Consider the following 21,306-nt stretch of genomic DNA (forward strand, 5'->3'; position numbering starts at 1 on the left):
TCATGTTTAGTTTATAATAGGCAGCTATTCTGAAAGATTCCATGTTATTTCAAAACATCATGGGGACAGTCTAGAAAAAGTAATACTCTGTAGAACCTTAGGACTGTATAACTCTAAAGTGGAGGTAGGATAATTTTTATTATTTCTTTTTATTTATTAAATGTCTATACCTCCATTCATCCCAGGATCAGTATGTTTTGCAATATAAAAACACAAAAATATATACCATAGTAACAAACAAAAGCAATATCCGGCCACACAGTATTTATTTGTTTATTATTTATTGTTAATTTTGCTGCATTAAATATGCAGTCTGTAGTTGTCTTCCTTTGTAATGTTTTATTTTGAAATATTTAAGATAACATTTTAGTTTCCTGTTAATTATGGTGATTTGAATGTATACTTTATATTTTACTTTATTCAGTCATGTTTTATTCTAGATTGTTGTAAACCACTTTGAGAAATCATAAGAAGTTATGTTTTGCAAAAACTTTATCTCCATCCCCCTGCCCCAGGCCAATGTTGACTCATGGGCAGAACCATCCACCAGTGAATCAATCATCTGGTGTCAGAATGATGTCAGATGGTTGGCACCTGTCAGAGTGTAGCACTTTCTGTAGCACTTCCCAAACACCTTCCCAAACACCTATTCATTGGGCTCTTGGAAGCCCTGAACAAGGAGCTTCGTAGGCACTGCCAATTGGCAGTATGTGCAAAGCCCCCTTTGGCTCAAATTTGCAGGTGAAAATGGCATGCAAGCCAGGAGTTTCCTACACCTCCTGTATACAGCTCCACAGAACAAATCATGCTGCAAGTTTGAAAATGCCACCTCAGGTATTCCACATACAATTTTAAACATTTTAGCTACTGATAATGTTATACTGCTCTATTTTTAATTTGTATTGTTTTTAATTTTATTGTATATTTTCTATATTTTGCTTTCATTCTTGTGCACCACCAGGAAATAATTACATAAGGGACGGTATATTTTCCCTTGTTAAGCATGGTATTCATTCTCAATTGCTTAAAATAAGGGGACCACCAATAAAATTATGCATTTCATCAGGATACTTTAACATCCTAAACATTATTGGTCTGATTTTAAATCATTGTCAGGTAGATGCACTTACAATGGTCAAACAACATCTCTGAAGAGTGGGCTGTCCTATTTATGTAATAATGTATGTTAAATGCAAACATACTAACAGCATTGTTTTATAGGAAAAGGGAGATGGAGAGCTAAGAAGTGGCAGAAGGCTGTGTGCATAACCTCTTCCCTGCCCAGTTTTTCCATTCCAAATTCCCTCCTATAGCCCATCCCACACACTCAAAGGCTATGTTCCTTGTGTTAACTGGAGCTAACGTCATATAAAGAGCACAGAAATACACCACAAGCTCAATACTTACTAGCTGAAGGGAAGAGAAACCAGGGTTGCTGATACTTCGCTGAGACAACTGTCCATGGTTGGCCTGCTGCACAAAGTGTCGTCTTATTTCTGCTGAGGAATGCCTTTGACATAAAAAGGAAGAAGATACCAGCCATTCCCAAATTAGGTCCTATTTTACTTTAAGTATTTTGACACGTGATACATACAAGTCCTGCTATCCAAACATTTGTCATACAAAAATTCACTTATCCAAACATGAGGAGTTAGCACCCAAAAATACAGACAACAAATTCAGATTTCCAAACATGTACCGTTTAGCATGTAGTACTATAAATAAATAAGCACAGTAAACAAGCCTTACTTCTTTGTGTTTTGCTGGTTCTCAGCAGACACTTTGTCAGAAACCCTGGGGGTGGGAGAGATTCAACAAATAAGAGAGCATTTTTTCCTTCTTTGTTTAGCTTTTGCAAGGTTTCAGATGGTTTTCCCTGGTTTTTTCATCCTTTCGAGGTCAACATTCTGTGGTTAGGTACGCATTAGAAATTTCCCCATAGGAATCCACAGAAATTGCAGACTCGTTATGTAAATGTTTGCCTAACAAATGATTTCCTGAGAACACATAGTGTTTGGATAGTGAGACCTGCATGTAAAAATATGCTCATGGCCTCTAAACTAGGCATAATGAACTCACAGCAAGATAAATCAAGTGGAGCTTCTATGCCTATATAGCAAGTGCAGAAAAGAGAAAGGAGGGAGAAGTCAAATCAAACCACCAATTTAAGAATCCCATAAAAATGTTTAGCAGATATGTTTAGCAGAGCATGAATTCTCAATATTTCTGTGTCTAGCCTCTAGTGACTACGAAGCAAAACAATCCCTTTGATCATGGGTGGGGAATTTGTGTCCCTCCCCTAGAATGCTTCAACCATGGCCAAGGTGGCTGAGGCTGGTGGGAGTTGATTCCTAAGACCATGGTGGAAAGAAAATTATTACAATACTACATCAAGTATGGATTTAAAAGACTCTGAGCAATCTTTATTTATTCAGAAGTATGTGCCATTCATTCTGTATCTTACATAAATATTTAAAACCATATGTGTGTGTGTGTGTGTGAATCTACTGTCTGCAAAGAGGAAGCAACAGATTCGAAGCAGAAAGTTCCTTTGGTAGTTATTCGGAGGAATGTTTTTGCCTGGTGCCAAAAGACATGTAATGATGGTGCCAGGCAAGCCTCTCTGGGGAGAGCATTCCATAACTGGGGAGCCACCATAGAAAAGGGCCGTTCTCTTGTTGCCACCCTCCAAACCTCTCTGGGAAGGAAAACATAGAGAAGGGCGTCAGAAAACAAGCGCAGGGTCCAGGTCGGTTCATAAGGGGAAAGGTGATCCTTAAGGCATTGAGGTCTTGAGCCGTGCAAGGCTTTATAGGTCAACACCAGCACTTTGAATTGGACCCAGAACCTAATCAGCAGCCAGTCCAGTTGTGCCAGGATTGGTGTTAAATGCTCAAATCGTCTTGCTCTGGTGAGCAATCTGGCCATTGAATTTTGCACCAGCTGAAGTTTCTGAGCCATATTCAGAGGTCTTACCAGAGCATAGGCCACAGAAGTCAGGCTACCCCTGTCCAGATAGGGGAAGATGAGCCACCAGCCAAAATGGCAGAAGGCACTCCACACCACTGAGGCCACCTTGGCCTCAAGTGACAGTAGAGGATGCAAAATCCTCCCCCCAAGCTATGAACCTGCTCCTTCAAAGGGAGTGTAATCTCCCAGCCATCCGGGTCTAGGGAGCCACCCACTAACAGTGCCTCTGTCTTATCTGGATTGAGCTTCAGTTTATTGACTCTCATCCAGTCCATTACCAAGGCAAGACATGAGGCAAGATAACAAAAGTAGCAGACATCACAAAATTGTGTAGATTACAGGAATTGGTGGAGACGGCTCAATTGACTAGTAAACCCAGAGGAAACTCAAAGCAAAAATTTGCGGAAAAATGGGGTGGTTATAGAAGATATGTTCAAAAATACAATAATAATTTTGACTCCGTGCTAGCATTCGAGTGATAAAGGAACTAAAAGGAGGTGGACAACAATTAAGGATTTATTATGTTTTCAGAAGGTATTAGAAAAATTATATAGAAAGGTTTATCATTTTGTGTACATTCAAATGCAAGATAAAATATATGCAAAGGGACTTGATAGGAAGTCAAAGTTGAAGAAAAGATTTTGGAAGATAAAAGGGGGGGAAATATTTACTTTCATTATTATCATTTTGTGTGTGGGTGTGGGTATGTGGGTGTCTGCATATATGTGTGTTGTATGCAATGTTTGGGAGGAAATAAGACGGTAAATAACAAATAACAAACTAAATATCGATGTATGTAATTTTTATTTCTTAATTATATTTAGTGGTAGTATGGCTGTATTGTTTTTGTAACATAAAATCATTCAATAAAAATTATTTTTTAAAAACCCCAAAGAAAATTGTGTAGATTATTACTGCCAGCACCATAACAGCAGGATGGATATTTGGTACAATGTTTTGCCAGTCATGCGAATATTGTTCAAAACTGGAAACTCAGAAATAGGAAGTTGCTATGTCACAACAATCCACCAGGGTCCCTGGTGCGCACAAGTCGTATCCCTCATGACACACAGTTGTGGAAGACAGCACACAGGAAATGCTGGCAGTGACCACAAAGCTGTTCAAAAAACCCTTACTGTTCAAAATTGTATGGTTTTGTCATGAAATCAGGCGGCCAGAAGTTAGGTTTGCTGTGATGGTATCACATAATAGCAGGGTGTCCCTGAACGTATCAGTAGACTCAAGAAATCCTATACAAAACAAAATCTACTAGGAGGTTGGATGGTCTGGCTGCCAACTCAAGATCTCAGTATTTTATAACTATATAATTCTGAATGGTGGCAGGTGGGTGTGGATCTGGATACTGTGAAACAGAAAAGGTGCCATTTCCTCCTCCCCTTCTCTGAAAGAGCCCCCACCAAACATAGCCCTCTATGTCTAGGACGTTTGCTATAGGGCTTGCAGGCCTGAGCAGCACAACCTCCTTCTCTTTCCTTATCCCACCTCTTCCCCCAACAACACCTCAACATATTGTAGGCATTCTGGAAGCTCACAGCTCCTTGTCTGCCATTTTAAGAAAATGTTTTTCTTTTAACGGACAAACTTATACGTTTCTATATACCTAGTGAATCCTTCTAACATGTAGAAGCCATAACCTAATTTTAAGGTGGCTCTGTTTTGCTTGCCACCTGGTAGGCATTCAACCAGATGCAGTTCACAACATAAAAATATATGGTAATATAAAAGCCCTAAATATATGATTTTAAAACCCCAATAACTTCCCCCCACACAGACTTTAAAGGGGTCTTGTGGTCTAAACCACAGAGCCTAGGGCTTGCCGATCAGAAGGTCAGCAGTTCGAATCCCTGTGATAGGGTGAGCTCCCGTTGTTTGGTCCCAGCTCCTGCCCACCTAGAAGTTCGAAAGCATGTCAAAATGCAAGCAGATAAATAGGTGCCACTACAGTGGGAAGGTAAACGGCGTTTCCGTGCACTGCTCTGGTTTGCCAGAAGCGGCTTAGTCATGCTGGCCACATGACCCGGAAGCTGTCTGCAGACAAACGCCGGCTCCTTCAGCCTATAGAGCGAGATGAGCGCGCAACCCCAGAGTCATCCGAGACTGGACCTAATGGTCAGGGGTACCTTTACCTTTACCTAGATGTTTATCAGCCAAAGGCCTGGTTAAATAGGAACGTTTTTGCCTGGCACCTAAAGCTGTATAATGAAGGTGCCTGGCAAACGTCCCTGGGGAGAGCCTTCCACAAACAAGGAGCCTCTACAGAGAAAGCCCGTTCTCGTGTTGCCACCCTCTGGACCTCTCAAGGAGGCGGCACATGAAGAAGGGCCTCAGAGGATGATCTCAGGGTTCAGGTAGGTTCATATGGAGACAGGCAGTCCTTGAAGTATTGCGGCCCTGAGCTGTTTAAGGCTTTATACCTCAAAACCAGCACTTTGAATTGGGCCCAGAAACTAATTGGCAGCCAGTGCAGTCGGACCAGGATGGTTGCAATGCATTTAAATGGTCTTGTCCCAGTGCGCTGCTGAGTTCTGCACTAACTGAAGTTTCTGAACCATCTTCAGAGGCAGCCCAACATATAATGTTGCAGTAATTTAACCTTGAGGTTACTAGGGCATGGACGACAGTAGTTAGGCTATCCCTGTTCAGATAGGGGCATAGCTGGGCCACCAGCCAAAGCTGAAGGAAGGCACTCTGTGCCACTGATGCCACCTGAGCCTCAAGTGACAGCAAAGGATCCAGGAGCTTCACTTTGTTGGCTCTCATCTAGTCCATTATCAAGACAAGACAATGGCCCAGCACTTCCACTGTCTCACCTGAGGATGTAAAGGAGAAGTAGAGCTGTGTGTCATCAGCATATTGCTGATAAACGTACTCCAAACCTCCACTTAGCAGTTTCATGTAGATGTTAAACAGGACAGGGGAGAGAATCGAGCCCCACATCAAAGCTTCCACGGGGCTGAAAAATACTCCCCAAGCAACATCCTCTGGGAATGACCATCCAAGTAGGACTGCAACCACCGCAAAGCGGTGTCACCCACCCCTAATTTGGATACCATGGTTGAGGGTATCAAAAGCCACTGAAAGGTCGCAGAGAAGTAACAGGGACACATTTCCCCAGTCTCTCTCCCAACAGAGGGCATCATACAGGGTGACCAAAGCAGCTTCTGTGCCAAAACCGGGACTAAACCCTGATTGAAATGGATCTAGAAAATCAGTTTGCTCCAAGAGTGCCTGGATCTGGTCCGCAACCACCCACTCTAGAACCTTGCTCAGGAAAGGGAGACTAGCAACTGGCCAGTAGTTTGCGAGATTTTCTGAATCCAGGGAGTGTCTCTTGAGAAGTGGCTTTACCACTGCTTCCTTCAAGCAGGCAGGGACCACCCCCTCTCGTAAAGAGGGATTAACCATCTCCCTGGCCCAGCCAACTGTCCCCTCCCTGCTGGTTTTTATAGGCCAAGAGGGGCAAGGGTCCAGAGCGCAAGTTGTCTCCCTGACTGAGCCAAGGACCTGGCATTCAGCAACAGCAGCCACAGACCAGAGGGCTGGCCGATAGGACAACTGCAATTCCCCAGGTTGGAGGAGGAGCTGGCACATGGCACAGTCACCAACTGCCTGTGTTGTGTGCCCCTTACTCAGCCTGCCCCCCATGCCATACCTCCCCCTACCTTGATCCACTGTGATTGGGGCTCCCTGCTCTCCCTCACTCCTCTCCTCTCAGGCACATCCATCAAAGATACCTGACTTTGACCACAAATAAGTTGTCAGTTAAAAACAGTTAAAAATAATTAACACAATTTAATCTTGCATGTACAGTGAAACACATTTTACTAGATAATAACCAGAGATATGAGTCTCCTGAGGAATAATCACAGGTGATCAGAAGTCCCTTAAGAACGTGAATTGTAAAACGGAAAACTAAAATGGGCTCTTTAACAAGATTAATTTGTCTTTATCTTGATCAGTAACTTTCATCACATATTGAAGAACAATTGCTATTTATACACTGTGATCTCATTATTCATAAGATCTGATAAGATCATGAAAACTCAAAAATAAAATCTGCATGTGCCAGTCATTCTTAAAACATTTATCTGTGTTCTGCTCCCCATGATTCCTTACTCTATAAACACAGAATGTGCATGATTCTGGTACAAAAAGCAGGATAACCTTGTAGTACAACCTGGAATTCTTCAGTCTGATGGCAATGATTATTGGAGAAGAACAAGAGTTTGGATTTGATATCCTGTTTTATCACTACCCTAAGGAGGCTCAAAGCAGCTAACAATCTCCTTTCCCTTCCTCCCCCACAACAAACACTCTGTGAGGTGAGTGAGGCTGAGAGACTTCAGAGAAGTGTGACTAGCCCAAGGTCACCCAGCAGCTGCAGGTGGAGGAGCGGGGAAGCGAACCCAGTTCACCAGATTATGAGTCCACCACTCTTAACCACTACACCACACTACACTTTTGACAAAAGAGCATGAAAATATTAATTGCATTACTGGAGTAGACAAAAGTGCATCTCATCCCACATTTATTCTATACCTGTGACCAGTAAGATGCCCCATAATAGTCATCTCCTTTCATTTATCCTAGCAACTGGAATTAGATTTGTTTAGCTAAACATATACCTGGACATGCTAGAGGAGGAGCACTGAAGCATCTGAAAGGTCCCAACAGTTGAGTTTCTACAATCACTTACATTTTCTGCAGTGGCTTTTACTCAACTGCCACAATACAAAGACATTTGTGCAATTGCACAACTGCAGAATTTCCCGGTTGTTCTATCCTTCAACTTACTGAATTTGACTACACATAGAAAAGAATCAAAAGGTGTGAAATGCTTCAGAAAAGGGAAAAACCTTTAACATTTGTATCTGCAGTTTTATTTTAAAGAACGAAAGCCTTCCACCTTGTTGTGTCAGGGACTGGGCAGATGAGGAGTGGTGGAGACTGCCACCCCTGGAGGCTTCCAGGCAGGAGACAGATGAAGATAGCATGGGGCCAGGTTTGTGGTGGTGGCACACCTCAGAAGAAGAAGCAAAGAGCTCGGAAATAATGGAGGGTGAGGAACAGGAGCAAGCTAGCAGATGCACTAGTCCTGAACAGAGAGAGGAGTCAGAAGTATAGAAACAGTACAGCCACTTGAAAGCCTGGGAGAGCCCCTTCCTCCTCCTAGAACTAGGCTCTCCCTTCCTGTATCTGGACAGAAAGATTTCATTGCTGGCCACCATAGACGGCAGGAGGGGTGTGGAAGCTAGGAAGTAACTGCCAGATCAGCGGCTCAAGATTGAGGGAGCATATTCCGTGGTCTCCATGTATTTCTGTTGATTTAAATAAAAGAACTGAAGGAAGCTCTCCACGTCTCTGATTTCAGTAGGTAGTTAGTCACGTAAAGCAACATAAAGGATTTAATAAAATGTTATATTAGTTCATCCACAAACAAGATTATTGAAATGGACAGTAGGAAATATAGTAAGTGATCAAAGTATGCATCCACAAAAAGTAAATTTAATTCCATACTTTTTTCTAGTAGGAAAATTTGCCTTGCCTGAAAGTATGCTCTACTGGGATTAATAGGATTAGGGTTGTATTATTAGATACCAAAAAGTGGCAGGGCGGGGGGGCGGGGAGCAAAACTGAGCAGAGTTTCAAATAACTTTTTTCTTTTTTTTTTACCTCGAGCCATTTCCTGGGCCTTAACAGGTCAAGAGTTGGTTAAAGTTTGTGTGAGCCATATATTCAGCAGGTGAGTCTGCCCATTACTGTATTTCTATGCCTAGGAAAGTAGTGCCTGTTGAATTTCTGCTTGTACAGTTATTAAAGGTGTATGGAAAAAGCAAAACATTCAATCGACAGCAAGCCACAAGTTACTTACAGCCTTAATTGCACTCAATTGGCATAATCCCAGTATTTTCACCAGGATTTTTTTTTAATGGAAGTATGCCAAACATATATTCACTGGTTTAGAACCATGCTGAGAACAAGTTCTGACCAAGTTTTTGACACTTCCTATTTCTCAGAGCTATGAAAACCTCCTATCAACTTATTACCACCTCTCTGTGCAAATAATAATATGATCAGGGTTTTCCCCCCAGGAGGTGAGGCTTTCTCCTTCAGAATCGACCAAACAACAAGCTGCATCTAGATTTCTAACCCAATGCCAAGCGCAAACAAGTCTCCCCCCGCCAAAAAGCAAATTCCTTCGGCGCGTGCGTGTGCGCGCGCTCTGCTTCGCCTCTCCTCAGCGCCCGGCGGGCCGCGGCTCTGCGGCGGAGTCCCGGGCGGTCACGGTGGGCAGATGGGGCAAGCGGCAGATCTGCTCTCCGGGCGCGTCTCTCCCGGAGCTTCCCCGGCCAGCAAGGCCAGTCAAGAGCCGCTCTTGGGAAATGCCCCCAGGTGCCCTTACCTGTTGATTTTCAGAGCAAAGGCTCTCCTGTCCGAGCTGGGCAGAGTGGCCATGCCGAGGGGCCGGGCCGCGATCGCCCCGCGGGGTCCCGCTCCGCCGAGGAGGAAGCCTCTTTCTCGAGCCCTGCTCCGGCGCCTCCTCGGCAGGCACGTCGGGGCAGAAGAAACTTCCGCCTTTTCGGTCTTCCTCCTTGAAATCCGCAAGCGACGGGCAGGGAGGGGCCGGCGACGCCTCTGCCGCGGCGGGAGGCAGCCGGGGTCCCCCACGCGGGCGGGCGGGCGGGCGGGCAGGAGGGGGCGTCCCATTTGGGAATGTGGCGTAGCCTGGATCAAAACACCCCTGCAAGTCAAAAAGAAGTCTAGCTCATCAGGGAGAGGACGAAGCCGAACCATTTCCCCTGAGGTGCTGGCTTTCCATTTTGAGGGCTGAGTCGTCTTCATACCTTTCTTCCCTGCCGTTTCTCACCTCATGGGATGTATCCTGCCATAGGGCCGGCCGCTGACCGGACTCCAGACCTGCTCTGCCCAGCTTGTTAAAACGTTACGCCATTTTATAATATTATTACAGTACTCTTTTTTAACGGCTTCTAAGTGACACCGAACACGTTTCTTTCGTTTCGGGAGGAATCTGTTTCCTTCTGAGAAAGCATTTCAGAAGTCGGTCCCGCTTGGGAGATCTCCCTCCACGTGCGTGAGCCGGGAGCTCTCGTCCTGCCTTCCCCGAGAACCGGGGCGGGGGCGCAGTTTGGGACTGTCCTGCATCATAAGGTGCAAAAACGACCGAGCCGCCCTTGTCAGCCGAGCTGCCGTTGCCAGAACGTGTCCGCTGCTTGCACAAGCCGCTCTTTTGCAAAGCCTTCCGTTGGCCGCCCTTCAGTCTCGGCGCCTGCGGGGAAAAGCTCGAGATGATCGCTCATTGAACAAGATTCGGGTTTCAAACCAGGGGAAATATTGGGCGGCGGGATGTGGGGCTCCTCGGGACGGAGTTCGGGAAGGACGGCTGGACATTTAGCAGCAGCAGCGCGTGCGAAACGCAAAACGCCGATAGCACGAAGCAGCGCCCGTGGGTTGCAAAGGCTGCGCCTCTGTGCCTGGGGGTGGGGGAAGAGCAACTGCCCAGGGTGGGGATTTAACAGACAAATAAATACAAATTAATCACAGGTTGTGAAAACAAATCCAGGCATGTGAGCAAGTTATGCACTCAGTCTAGCACAGCACAGGAGGGAAAGCCTAAGCCGCCATGCAATTTAAACATGTATTTTACACAGCACGGAGGAAATAAAAACGACTCCAGGATGATATCTTTTTTGCATCCGTACACCCTTATATTTTATTACCCCACCTCCCATTCTATCCAGGTCACAATGGGACCTAGTATATTGAAGTATAGCATTCATCCACTGACTTTTCGATTTGCGCAGCGGCTCTGATGCTCAGAGAATACAGATTTACAGCATATACAAAAGTTTAATTCCTTTGCACTTCTAGACAAAATACTGAGATAGCAATCCTAAACCTTGTAGTGAAGTAGGCATGTATAGGGTTGTGATGTGGACCAGTTAAGATAAATTAGACTAAATTAGACTGTATAAAAATCACAGTAGGTTTAATATAACCCTTGCGATGTGTTTACGCTAAAAAATGAAAAACTGCAGAATGGATTTAAAATTCACATAACCCAAAACCCAGATGGAGGGAAGTCAAACGTTATTTATTGTTAATTAATGTTTGTTTTTTGGTTGGTTTAGGTGTTTTGATTTGGTTGATTTTTTTTTCTTTTTTCTTTTTTTGGTATGTGTTGGCTATTTTTCTTTTTCTTTCTTTGCTGTTGTTTGGTTATAGAAAACGAATAAAAAGAAGTTTGAAACAAAATAGACTAAATTAGTCTGTGTGGGAGTCAAAGAACAAACAAAACTGCACACATTTGCCTTACTACAGAAAAAAATTAACCACCTGGCTTTTAAATTACTTGGATTGCTGGTCCACCTAGGACAGTAAAAAAAAATGATAAAAATCCATTTTCAGATTATTTCCAGTGAGAAACTCCCATAACACTCATAGCATGGATATTTTTTTTAACCAGGAACAATTTCACAGCCTAATCCTGCACATTCCACCAAGAAAGTCTGTGTGTGGTTGCAGATGCCGGGATGAACAAAATGCCTTGGAATGAAGATGGGGATAAACAAAAGGTTGGTGTGATTCATAATGTAGAAATGTTCAGTATGAAGTGCCACCTAGAGGATTCATAGACCATCGCAAGGATTTTGTTTTTACCATCAATGTTATTGTTGTTGTTTAGTCGTTTAGTCGTGTCTGACTTTCCGTGGTACCCCATGGACCAGAGCATGCCAGGCACGCCTGTCTTCCACTGCCTCCTGCAGTTTGGTCAAACTCATGCTGGTAGCTTCGAGAACACTATCCAACCATCTCGTCCTCTGTCGTCCCCTTCTCCTTGTGCCCTCCATCTTTCCCAACATCAGGGTCTTTCCAAGGGAGTCTTCTCTTCTCATGAGGTGGCCAAAGTATTGGAGCTTCAGCTTCAGGATCTGTCCTTCCAGTGAGCACTCAGGGCTGATTTCCTTAAGAATTGAGAGGTTGGATCTTTTTGCAGTCCATGGGACTCTCAAGAGTCTCCTCCAGCACCATAATTCAAAAGCATAAATTCTTCGGCGATCAGCCTTCTTGATGGTCCAGCTCTCACTTCCATACATCACTACTGGGAAAACTATAGCTTTAACTATACGGACCTTTGTTGGCAAGCTGATGTCTCTGCTTTTTAAGATGCTGTCTAGGTTTGTCATTACTTTCCTCCCAAGGAGGAGGCATCTTTTAATTTCGTGACTGCTGTCACCATCTGCAGTGATCATGGAGCCCAAGAAAGTAAAATCTCTCACTGCCTCCATTTCTTCTGCTTCTGTTTGCCAGGAGGTGATGGGCCCAGTGGCCATGAACTTTGTTTTTTGATGTTGAGCTTCAGACCATATTTTGCACTCTCCTCTTTCACCCTCATTAAAAGGTTCTTAAATTTAATCCCCTTCATGGATCACTGCCTTGCCTTAGCGAAGGGCTTGAATAACTCAGAAAAGCTATGAACTATGCCATGCAGGGCACCCAAGATGGACAGCCACTCCAGTATCCCTGCCAAAAAAACTCCATGGACAAAGACAACAGGCATATAAAAGTTATGACACTGGAAGATGAGCCCCTCAGGTAGGAAGGCATCCAACATGCTACTGAGGAAGAGCGGAGGACAAGTACAAGTAGATTCAGAGTTGATGAAGAGGCTGGGCCAAAGCCGAAAGGTCGCTCAGTTGCGGATATGCCTGGAAGCGAAAGGAAAGTCCAATGCTGTAAAGAAAAATATTGCATAGGAACCTGGAATGTAAGAACCATGAACCTGGGTAAGTTGGATGTGGTCAAAAATGAGATGGCAAGGATAAATATTGACATCCTGGGCATCAGTGAACTAAAATGGATGGGAATGGGCAAATTCAGTTCGGATGACCATCATGTCTACTACTGTGGACAAGAATCCCATAAAAGATATGGAGTGGCCCTCATAGTCAACAAAAGAGTGGTGAAAGCTGTACTGGGATGCTATCTCAAAAATGACAGAATGTTCTTGATACGAATCCAAGGCAGACCTTTTAACATCACAGTAATCCAAGTTTATGCACCAACTACTGGTGCTGAAGAAACTGAAATTGACCAATTCTATGAAGACTTACAACACCTTCTAGAAATGACACCAAAGAAGGATGTTCTTCTCATTATAGGGGATTGGAATACTAAAGTAGGGAATCAAGAGATAAAAGGAACAACTGGCAAGTTTGGCCTTGTAGATCAAAACAAATTCTACAAGGAAGGCTCAAGCAGTATGTGGACCGAGAACTCCCAGAAGTGCAAGCTGGATTTAGAAGAGGCATAGGAACCAGAGACCAAATTGCAAACATGCGCTGGATTATGGAGTAAGCTAGAGAGTTCCAGAAAGACATCTGCTTCTGCTTCATTGACTATGCAAAAGCCTTTGACTGTGTCGACCACAGCAAACTATGGCAAGTTCTTAAAGAAATGGAAGTGCCTGATCACCTCATCTTTCTCCTGAGAAATCTCTATGTGGGACAAGAAGCTACAGTTAGAACTGGATATGGAACAACTGATTGGTTCAAAATTGGGAAAGAAGTATGACAAGGCTGTATATTGTCTCCCTGCTTATTTAACTTATATGCAGAATTCATCATGCGAAAGGCTGGGCTGGATGAATCCCTAGCTGGAATTAAGATTGCTGGAAGAAATATCAACAACCTCAGATATGGAGATGACGCAACCTAGATGGCAGAAAGTGAGGAGTTAAATAATCTTTTAAATATTTACTACTTCTGCTTAGGTAATTATTATCTTATTTTTATAACCTTATAACTTAATACTCTTATCAGTTTTATACCAAATTTTGCTTCATTATTACATCTTACAGTCAGTTTCATTTCATGTTGTCCTTACTTAACTGCCTGATCATGATGTATAATTCCCTTTAAAATTGTTTTTATCCTGTTGGCCAGAATATTAGCAAACAGTTTATAATCATTATTTAATAGCGAAATTCGCCTATAATTTTTTATTGATGTCAGACCTGTCTCTTGTTTCGGGATTAAAGTTATGTAAGTCTCTCTCCACATGTCTGGCACCTTCCCAAACTTTGAAATTTCATTCATTGTCACTTGTAATGGTGCTAATAATTGTTTGTATAATTTTTTTATAATACAGTCATACCTCATGTTACATTTGCTTCAGGTTGTGCGTTTTCAGGTTGTGTCCTGCGGCGACCCGGAAGTACCGGAAAGGATTACTTCGGGGTTTCGCCGCTTGCACATGAGCAGATGTGCAAAATGATGACAAGTGCAGAAGCGGCAAATCGTGACCCACATATGTGCAGACGCGCAGACAAAGGTTGCGTTCTTTTCAGGTTGTGAACGGGCCTCCGGAACGGATCCCATTTGCAACCAGAGGTACCACTGTATTTAGCTGTCAATCCATCTGGTCCTGGCATTTTCCCTGTTTTTGCCAAATTGATGCCTCCAATGCCTCTGAAAATGTTTTTGGGGCATTTAGAATTACTAACTTCTCTTCTGGGATTTTTGGTAATTTATTTGCTCTCAATAATTCCTCTATTTCAATCTTTTTTTCTGGTCCTATCTTATATAAATCTGCAAAATTCCTTGATTTAAATTTAACTCAAAATGATCCCCTAATATTTTTCTGCCTTTTCTAACATATTCTGGTTGTCTAGCAGATCTTCATTTAATTTCCATCTAAAAGTGGAATGTTTTTCATTTTGCAATTCTAAAACCTCATTGTGGGAGTTTACTATAGATCCCCAAGCCAAACGGAGGACATAGATGATGCCTTCCTGGAACAGATGGCCAAGCATGCAAAAGGAAGGGAGATAGTAGTAATGGGGGACTTCAATTACCCAGATATTTGTTGGATGTCAAACTCAGCCAAGAGCATAAGGTCAAACAGATTCCTCACTGGCCTTGCAGACAACTTCATTGTCCAGAAAGTGGGAGAAGCCACAAGAGGAACAGCCATTTTAGATCTGGTCCTAACCAATGTTGATGACCTGGTTAGTGGGTAGAAGTGGAAGGATCATTAGGCGTGAGTGATCATGCTCTTCTGAAGTTTACTATACAGCGGAAAGGAGCAGCCAAGCATACTAGGACTCAATTTCTTGACTTTAAGAAAGCAGACTTCATAAAACTTAGGAAAGTGCTGGGTGAGATCCCATGGACAGTAATACTAAAAGGAAAGGGAGTTCATGATGGCTGGGAGTTTGTTAAGAGGGAGATAGTAAAAGCACAACTTCAGGCAATACCAATGAGACGGAAACATGGAAGGTGCCTAAAGAAGCCAGGGTGGCTATCTAAAGAACTTTTAACTGAGTTAAGATTAAAAAAGGATGTGTACAAAAAATGGAAAAGGGGGGAAACCACCAAAGAGGAATTCAAACAAATAGCCAGCACGTGTAGACACAAAGTCAGAAAAGCTAAAGCACAGAATGAACTCAGGCTTGCTAGAGAAGTTAAAAGCAACAAAAAAGGCTTTAATGGGTACGTTCGTAGCAAAAGGAAGAACAAAGAAACAGTGGGGTCACTCAGAGGAGAAGATGGTTAAATGCAAACAGGGGACACAGAAAGGGCTGAACTCCTCAATGCCTTCTTTGCCTCAGTCTTCTCCGATAAAGAAAACAATTCCCGACCTGAAGAATTTGGAGCAAATGATTCAGCAGAGGAAACACAGCCCAGAATAACTAAGGAGATACAAGAATACAATAATACTTGGCTAGTTTAGATGTATTCAAGTCTCCAGGGCCAGATGAACTGCATCCAAGAGTATTAAAAGAACTGGCAGATGTGATCTCAGAACCACTGGCAGTCATCTTTGAGAATTCCTGGAGAACAGGCGAAGTCCCGGCAGACTGGAGGAGGGCAAATGTTGTCCCTATTTTCAAAAAGGGGGAAAGAGAGGACCCAAATAATTACCGCCCAGTCAGTCTGACATCAATACCAGGGAAGATTCTGGAGCAGATCATTAAGCAAACAGTCTGTGAGCACCTAGAAAGGAATGCTGTGATCACCAATAGTCAGCATGGATTTCTGAAAAATAAGTCATGTCAGACTAACCTGATCTCGTTTTTTGACAGAATTACAAGCCTGGTAGATGAAGGGAACGCAGTGGATGTAGCCTACCTTGATTTCAGCAAGGCATTTGACAAGGTGCCCCATGATATTCTTGTAAAGAAGCTGGTAAAATGCGGTCTTGACTATGCTACCACTCAGTGGATTTGTAACTGGCTGACTGATCAAACCCAAAGGGTGCTCATCAATGGTTCCTCTTCATCCTGGAGAAGAGTGACTAGTGGGGTGCCACAGGGTTCTGTCTTGGGCCCAGTCTTATTCAACATCTTTATCAACGACTTGGATGATGGACTCAAGGGCATCCTGATCAAATTTGCAGATGACACCAAACTGGGAGGGGTGGCTAACACCCCAGAGGACAGAATCACACTTCAAAACGACCTTGACAGATTAGAGAACTGGGCCAAAACAAACAAGATGAATTTTAACAGGGAGAAATGTAAAGTATTGCACTTGGGCAAAAAAAAAAAAGAGAGGCACAAATACAAGATGGGTGACACCTGGCTTGAGAGCAGTACATGTGCAAAGGATCTAGGAGTCTTGGTTGACCACAAACTTGACATGAGCCAACAGTGTGACGCAGCAGCTAAAAAAGCCAATGCAATTCTGGGCTGCATCAATAGGATTATAGCATCTAGATCAAGGGAAGTGTCCCTTTCACACACGCTCCCGGTTGGAGACGTAAATCAAACAAACATCTTGTAGCATGGATCTTGGCCCCCGCAGTGTTTCTGGAATTTAGCCGCTGCAGAACCGTCCAGACCTCATGCGTGTTCTTTAACTCAGAAACATAAAGCATTTGCTCTGGTCCCACTGCCAAAACTAGTAGACCTTGGGCTTTCCTGTCGCGTTTCTGTGAAGCTGCTGCTGCTGCTTTGTCTTCTGCAGACGCGTCTGCAGCTGCCTGTAAAGGCGGTGCTTCAGTACAACTCCACAACTCTTTTGCTTGCAACCAAACCCTTACTCTAGCCTTCCAGTCTTGCCAATTTCTCCAATCTCTAGCCTTCCAATCTTGCCAATTTCTCCCATTGAGTCGCGTAAACGGGACAGCAAAACTTTCCTGGGACTCTGCCATCCTCTCTGGGGCTTAGGAACGATACTCACACACCTGTAGGCCGTCTCCCAGCTGCTGAGGTGGCTCCTTGAGGAATAAGACGTCTTCCAGCGAGTACAAACTGCGCAGTGCCTGTTTAAAACTTTTTCTAGGCACGTTGCAGGACTCAAGCTGCTTTGAAGCTTTCGTTGTCGGCAACCGCTTCTGTCTTCGCTCCAGTCCTTGCATAAATCACTCTGAACTGCACTCCTTATCTCCTTCTTGACGTACAAACAACCATAACCTGTCCCATTAAACTTTAATTAGTTTAATGCTAAGTAAATGTCCAGTGCGCTTCCATCGTCACAAGTCCCATTACAGCAGAGCATTTCGCGCAGCGGTTTAAGAAGGGCAGGAGAGGCAGTATCTTTTCAAAGAGGAATATTGGAGCAAGCGGTTTGGAACTCAAAGAAAAGGTTTATTTACAAAAGAAAAAAAAAACCCTGGCGACGAACCACACATATCAGCAAACACGCCCAAAGGGACAAACACACGGGTGACTGACTATTTATACAAACTCACATTCCTGGAAACTTAATGACTTCCAGCTGCTCAGTGATTAGAGCGTCTTGCTACCTCTTAACCCTTTGGTAGCAACAGGAAGTAATAGTGCCACTGTATTCTGCTCTGGTCAGACCTCACCTGGAGTACTGTGTCCAGTTCTGGGCACCACAGTTCAAGAAGGACACTGACAAACTGGAACGTGTCCAGAGGAGGGCAACCAAAATAGTCAAAGGCCTGGAAACGATGACTTATGAGGAATGGCTAAGGGAGCTGGGCATGTTTAGCCTGGAGAAGAGGAGGTTAAGGGGTGATATGATAGCCATGTTCAAATATATAAAAGGATGTCACATAGAGGAGGGAGAAAGCTTGTTTTCTGCTGCTCCAGAGAAGCGGACGCGGAGCAATGGTTCCAAACTACAAGAAAGAAGATTCCACCTAAACATTAGGAAGAACTTCCTGACAGTAAGAGCTGTTTGACAGTGGAATTTGCTGCCAAGGAGTGTGGTGGAGTCTCCTTCTTTGGAGGTCTTTAAGCAGAGGCTTGACAACCATATGTCAGGAGTGCTCTGATGGTGTTTCCTGCTTGGCAGGGGGTTGGACTCAATGCCCCTTGTGGTCTCTTCCTACTCTATGATTCTATGATTCTATGAAAATTCATGGATTGTGGTCTGATAATGTTCTTGGCAATAGTTCTGTGTTTTTTTTTACTCTTAGTTCTAATTCTTTAGAGAGCCACATTGCATTAATTCTCGCACTACTTTCATACACATGTGAGAAGAACGTGAACTCTCTATCTAGAGGATGTTTGACTCTCCATACATCTATCAAATGTATGCCAAATAAAACAAACTTGTTGGGAGTCTCCCTTCTTTAGTCTCTTTTTTATAATTGTTCTGTCCATTTCAAGTGAAAACACCCTATTTAAATCACCTATTAAGATCATTTTTTGATCAGCATATTACAAAAAATATGTTTCCAAAGCTCAACAACTTCAATTCTAAAAAAAGCTCAATAACTGGGCGAAAATCCCCCCAAAAAGCTTCACTTCAATCCTAAAAAGTCAACTTGTTCACTTCATCAAATCTGGCCCTCTTTGAAAAAGTTTGGACATAGATTCCATTTAATAAGATTTTTCCAACTTGTACTACTATCTGTACTGCAATCACTCTTCCTTGCTCATCTTTTTTTTAAAGGCTCAGATTGTTGTTTAATGTACAAAACCATGCCTCTTTTTTATTTGTCTGCTGTTATAAATTCCATTCCTAACTTTTTATTACCTAATTAAAACTCTTTTATGTCTTCTTGCTACATGGGTCTCTTGTAGGCATATTACATCTATATCATGGGTAGGCAAACTAAGGCCTGGGGGCTGGATCCGGCCCTAACGCCTTCTAAATCCGGCCCGCAGATGGTCCGGGAATCTGTGTTTTTACATGAGTAGAATGTGTCCTTTTATTTAAAAAGCATCTCTGGGTTATTTGTGGGGCCTGCCTGGTGTTTTTACATCAGTAGAGTGTGTGCTTTTATTTAAAATGCATCTCTGGGTTATTTGTGGGGCATAGGAATTTGTTCATCTTTTTATTCAAAATATAGTTCGCCCCCCCCCCAAGGTCTGAGGGACAGTGGACTGGCTCCCTGCTGAAAAAGTTTGCTGACTTCTGATCTATATTTTGCTTTATAATTATATGTTCAATTTTGTTTCTTTTAGCTTTATTGTTTAGACCATTTACATACCAATCCACACTTTTAAATCTGCCATATTTTACTAGAGTCTTTTTTCCTTCTCTTCTTGATTATTGAAATTATCTATTTCCCCCCATTGTCCCCTCTCCTATTCCTCCTGTTGCTCCCTCTGGTTCAGTTGGTGTATATGGGTTGTCACAATCTCTCATCTATGTTGGTAAATCTGTGTCTTTGTCTTTTATATGTAAAGGAAATTCCTTCTGGAAATTCCCATTTATATTGTATGTTGACTCTTTTCAAAACATCTGTCAGGAATCTGTACTGAATTCGTTTCTGTAACAAACAAGCGGGAATTTCTTTCAGCATGAGAATCGGGTTTTCTTCAATCTGGAGTCTGTTTGCATAATTATTTTGGACTATAGCCTCCTTTAACTTCTTGGAATTAGAAGTCACTAAACAGTCTCCAGCTAATTTCCTGGCCTTAACCAATTTAGACCTCGCCCCCAAACAGCTGTCAATTGCATCCAAAATGTAATCCTGTTCTTCACCTAGCCAATTGGCAATTGCCTTGGCTAGATAAACTTTGAGGTCCTCTTCCCCCTCATCTGGCACACCCCTCATTCTCACTACCTGTGCTTTCTGCCTCATCTCCTAAACTGTCTTCAGACTGATCCTACCAGAGAGTTTTCCATTTCCCCCCTTATTGTTGCCTGCTCTTTTCTCAAATCAGTGTTGTCACTTTCAATTTTTTTGAGATTTGGCCTCCAAACCTTTCACAGAGAGGTCCAAAGATACTTCTTCTTTTTGTCAAATTCTCTAGTTTATTGGTCATCTCTGTGACCATCTTGGTATTTTTTCCCAATTCCGCTACCATCTTTTTACATTTCTTTTAACATATCTTTTTTTTTAAATAGTTTTTATTATTTTTTCAATACATACATCCTCTATGAAATATTTCCATTTTTTCCTGCCCCACTCCCCTGGACTTCCCTCATAGTTCCACTTTGTTTAATTTCAATTTATTCATCCTGCGTATTATTTCACCAATTAATTCCTGATATTTTAACATATATTTTAAAAATTCTAACAAAAAGTCTGCCATTTCTGGGGAGACAGGTCTATCAGGTATGTCCTGCACAGATGCCCTTCTGGTTGCTGTAGCTGTGGCTGCCTGTTTTCTGGTTATTCTAAATTATTTTATACTATTTCTATACCAGTCAGTTTCCTGGCTTGTTCTCAAAACAATAGTTATTTCAGCTTATTATTATCAGTCCTTCAAGGTTACAGCTCTCCCCGTTTGTTCTCACCACCTAGCCTTGGTTAGGAGAGGGCACGAGGAGAAGCAAAATTACCAAACAACCCCCCCCCCCCCCCGATTTCTGTTAAGCAAGTAGGAATCCTGGATATGTGATTCATTCTTATAACCACTTTACAGGCTGAAATGTGGACAGGTGGGATAGAAATATTCTAAAATAACTATACTAGGTTAGTCAATGATATTGCCTTCGGATTGCTTCCCTGTTCCAAGTGTCTAATGTGTTTTAAAATGTTCTTAAGCAGTCTGTGGCATTTAAAGTTTTTTTAAATTTCCCCCCTCCCCTTTTGCTTTGTTGGGGATGGGATGAACAACTGGTTGGAGATTAATTTTAGTATAATTGTTACTGTTTTGTTTGGTTTTTTATTGTTGTATTAGCTGTTGTATAGTTTGCATTTTGTTTTAAGGGGCGGGGTCAAGGCTGGATGGGAGTGCGCCCCAGCCAACAGAATGGCTGGGGCAGGTTCCACGGGGGGGGGGGGGGGGCGGGCGCACTGGGACATCTGATCTCGGTGGTCACAAGTAGGAGGAGGAGTTACGCTAAGACCAGACCATGTCATTACCAAGGAAGCAGATTTAGTCGCTGTTTGAGGACTATCCCTGCCTCCAGGTCTGGTCTT

At 43.0% G+C, this 21,306-nt stretch overlaps 1 protein-coding gene across 3 annotated transcripts in view; it reads right to left on the reverse strand.

Moving 5' to 3' along the window:
- DOCK8 (dedicator of cytokinesis 8) overlaps positions 1–10,494 on the reverse strand; it is a 156,667-nt gene extending 146,173 nt beyond the window's left edge. Inside the window, exons 1-2 of one of the 3 annotated variants that reach the window (XM_083701855.1) lie at positions 9,395–10,494; positions 1,408–1,510 (exon numbers count right to left, since the gene is read on the reverse strand). In XM_083701855.1, coding sequence (XP_083557981.1) covers positions 1,408–1,510; positions 9,395–9,834 — 543 coding nt within the window. In that variant the 5' untranslated portion in view covers positions 9,835–10,494. The remainder of the gene's footprint in view (positions 1–1,407; positions 1,511–9,394) is intronic. The other 2 variants (XM_083701853.1, XM_083701854.1) reach the window with 2 other exon arrangements.
- Between the last annotated feature and the right edge of the window lie 10,812 nt (positions 10,495–21,306).

The sequence above is a fragment of the Podarcis gaigeae genome, assembly GCF_964106915.1.
Source record: "Podarcis gaigeae genome assembly, chromosome: 11".
Classification (NCBI taxonomy): domain Eukaryota; kingdom Metazoa; phylum Chordata; class Lepidosauria; order Squamata; family Lacertidae; genus Podarcis; species Podarcis gaigeae.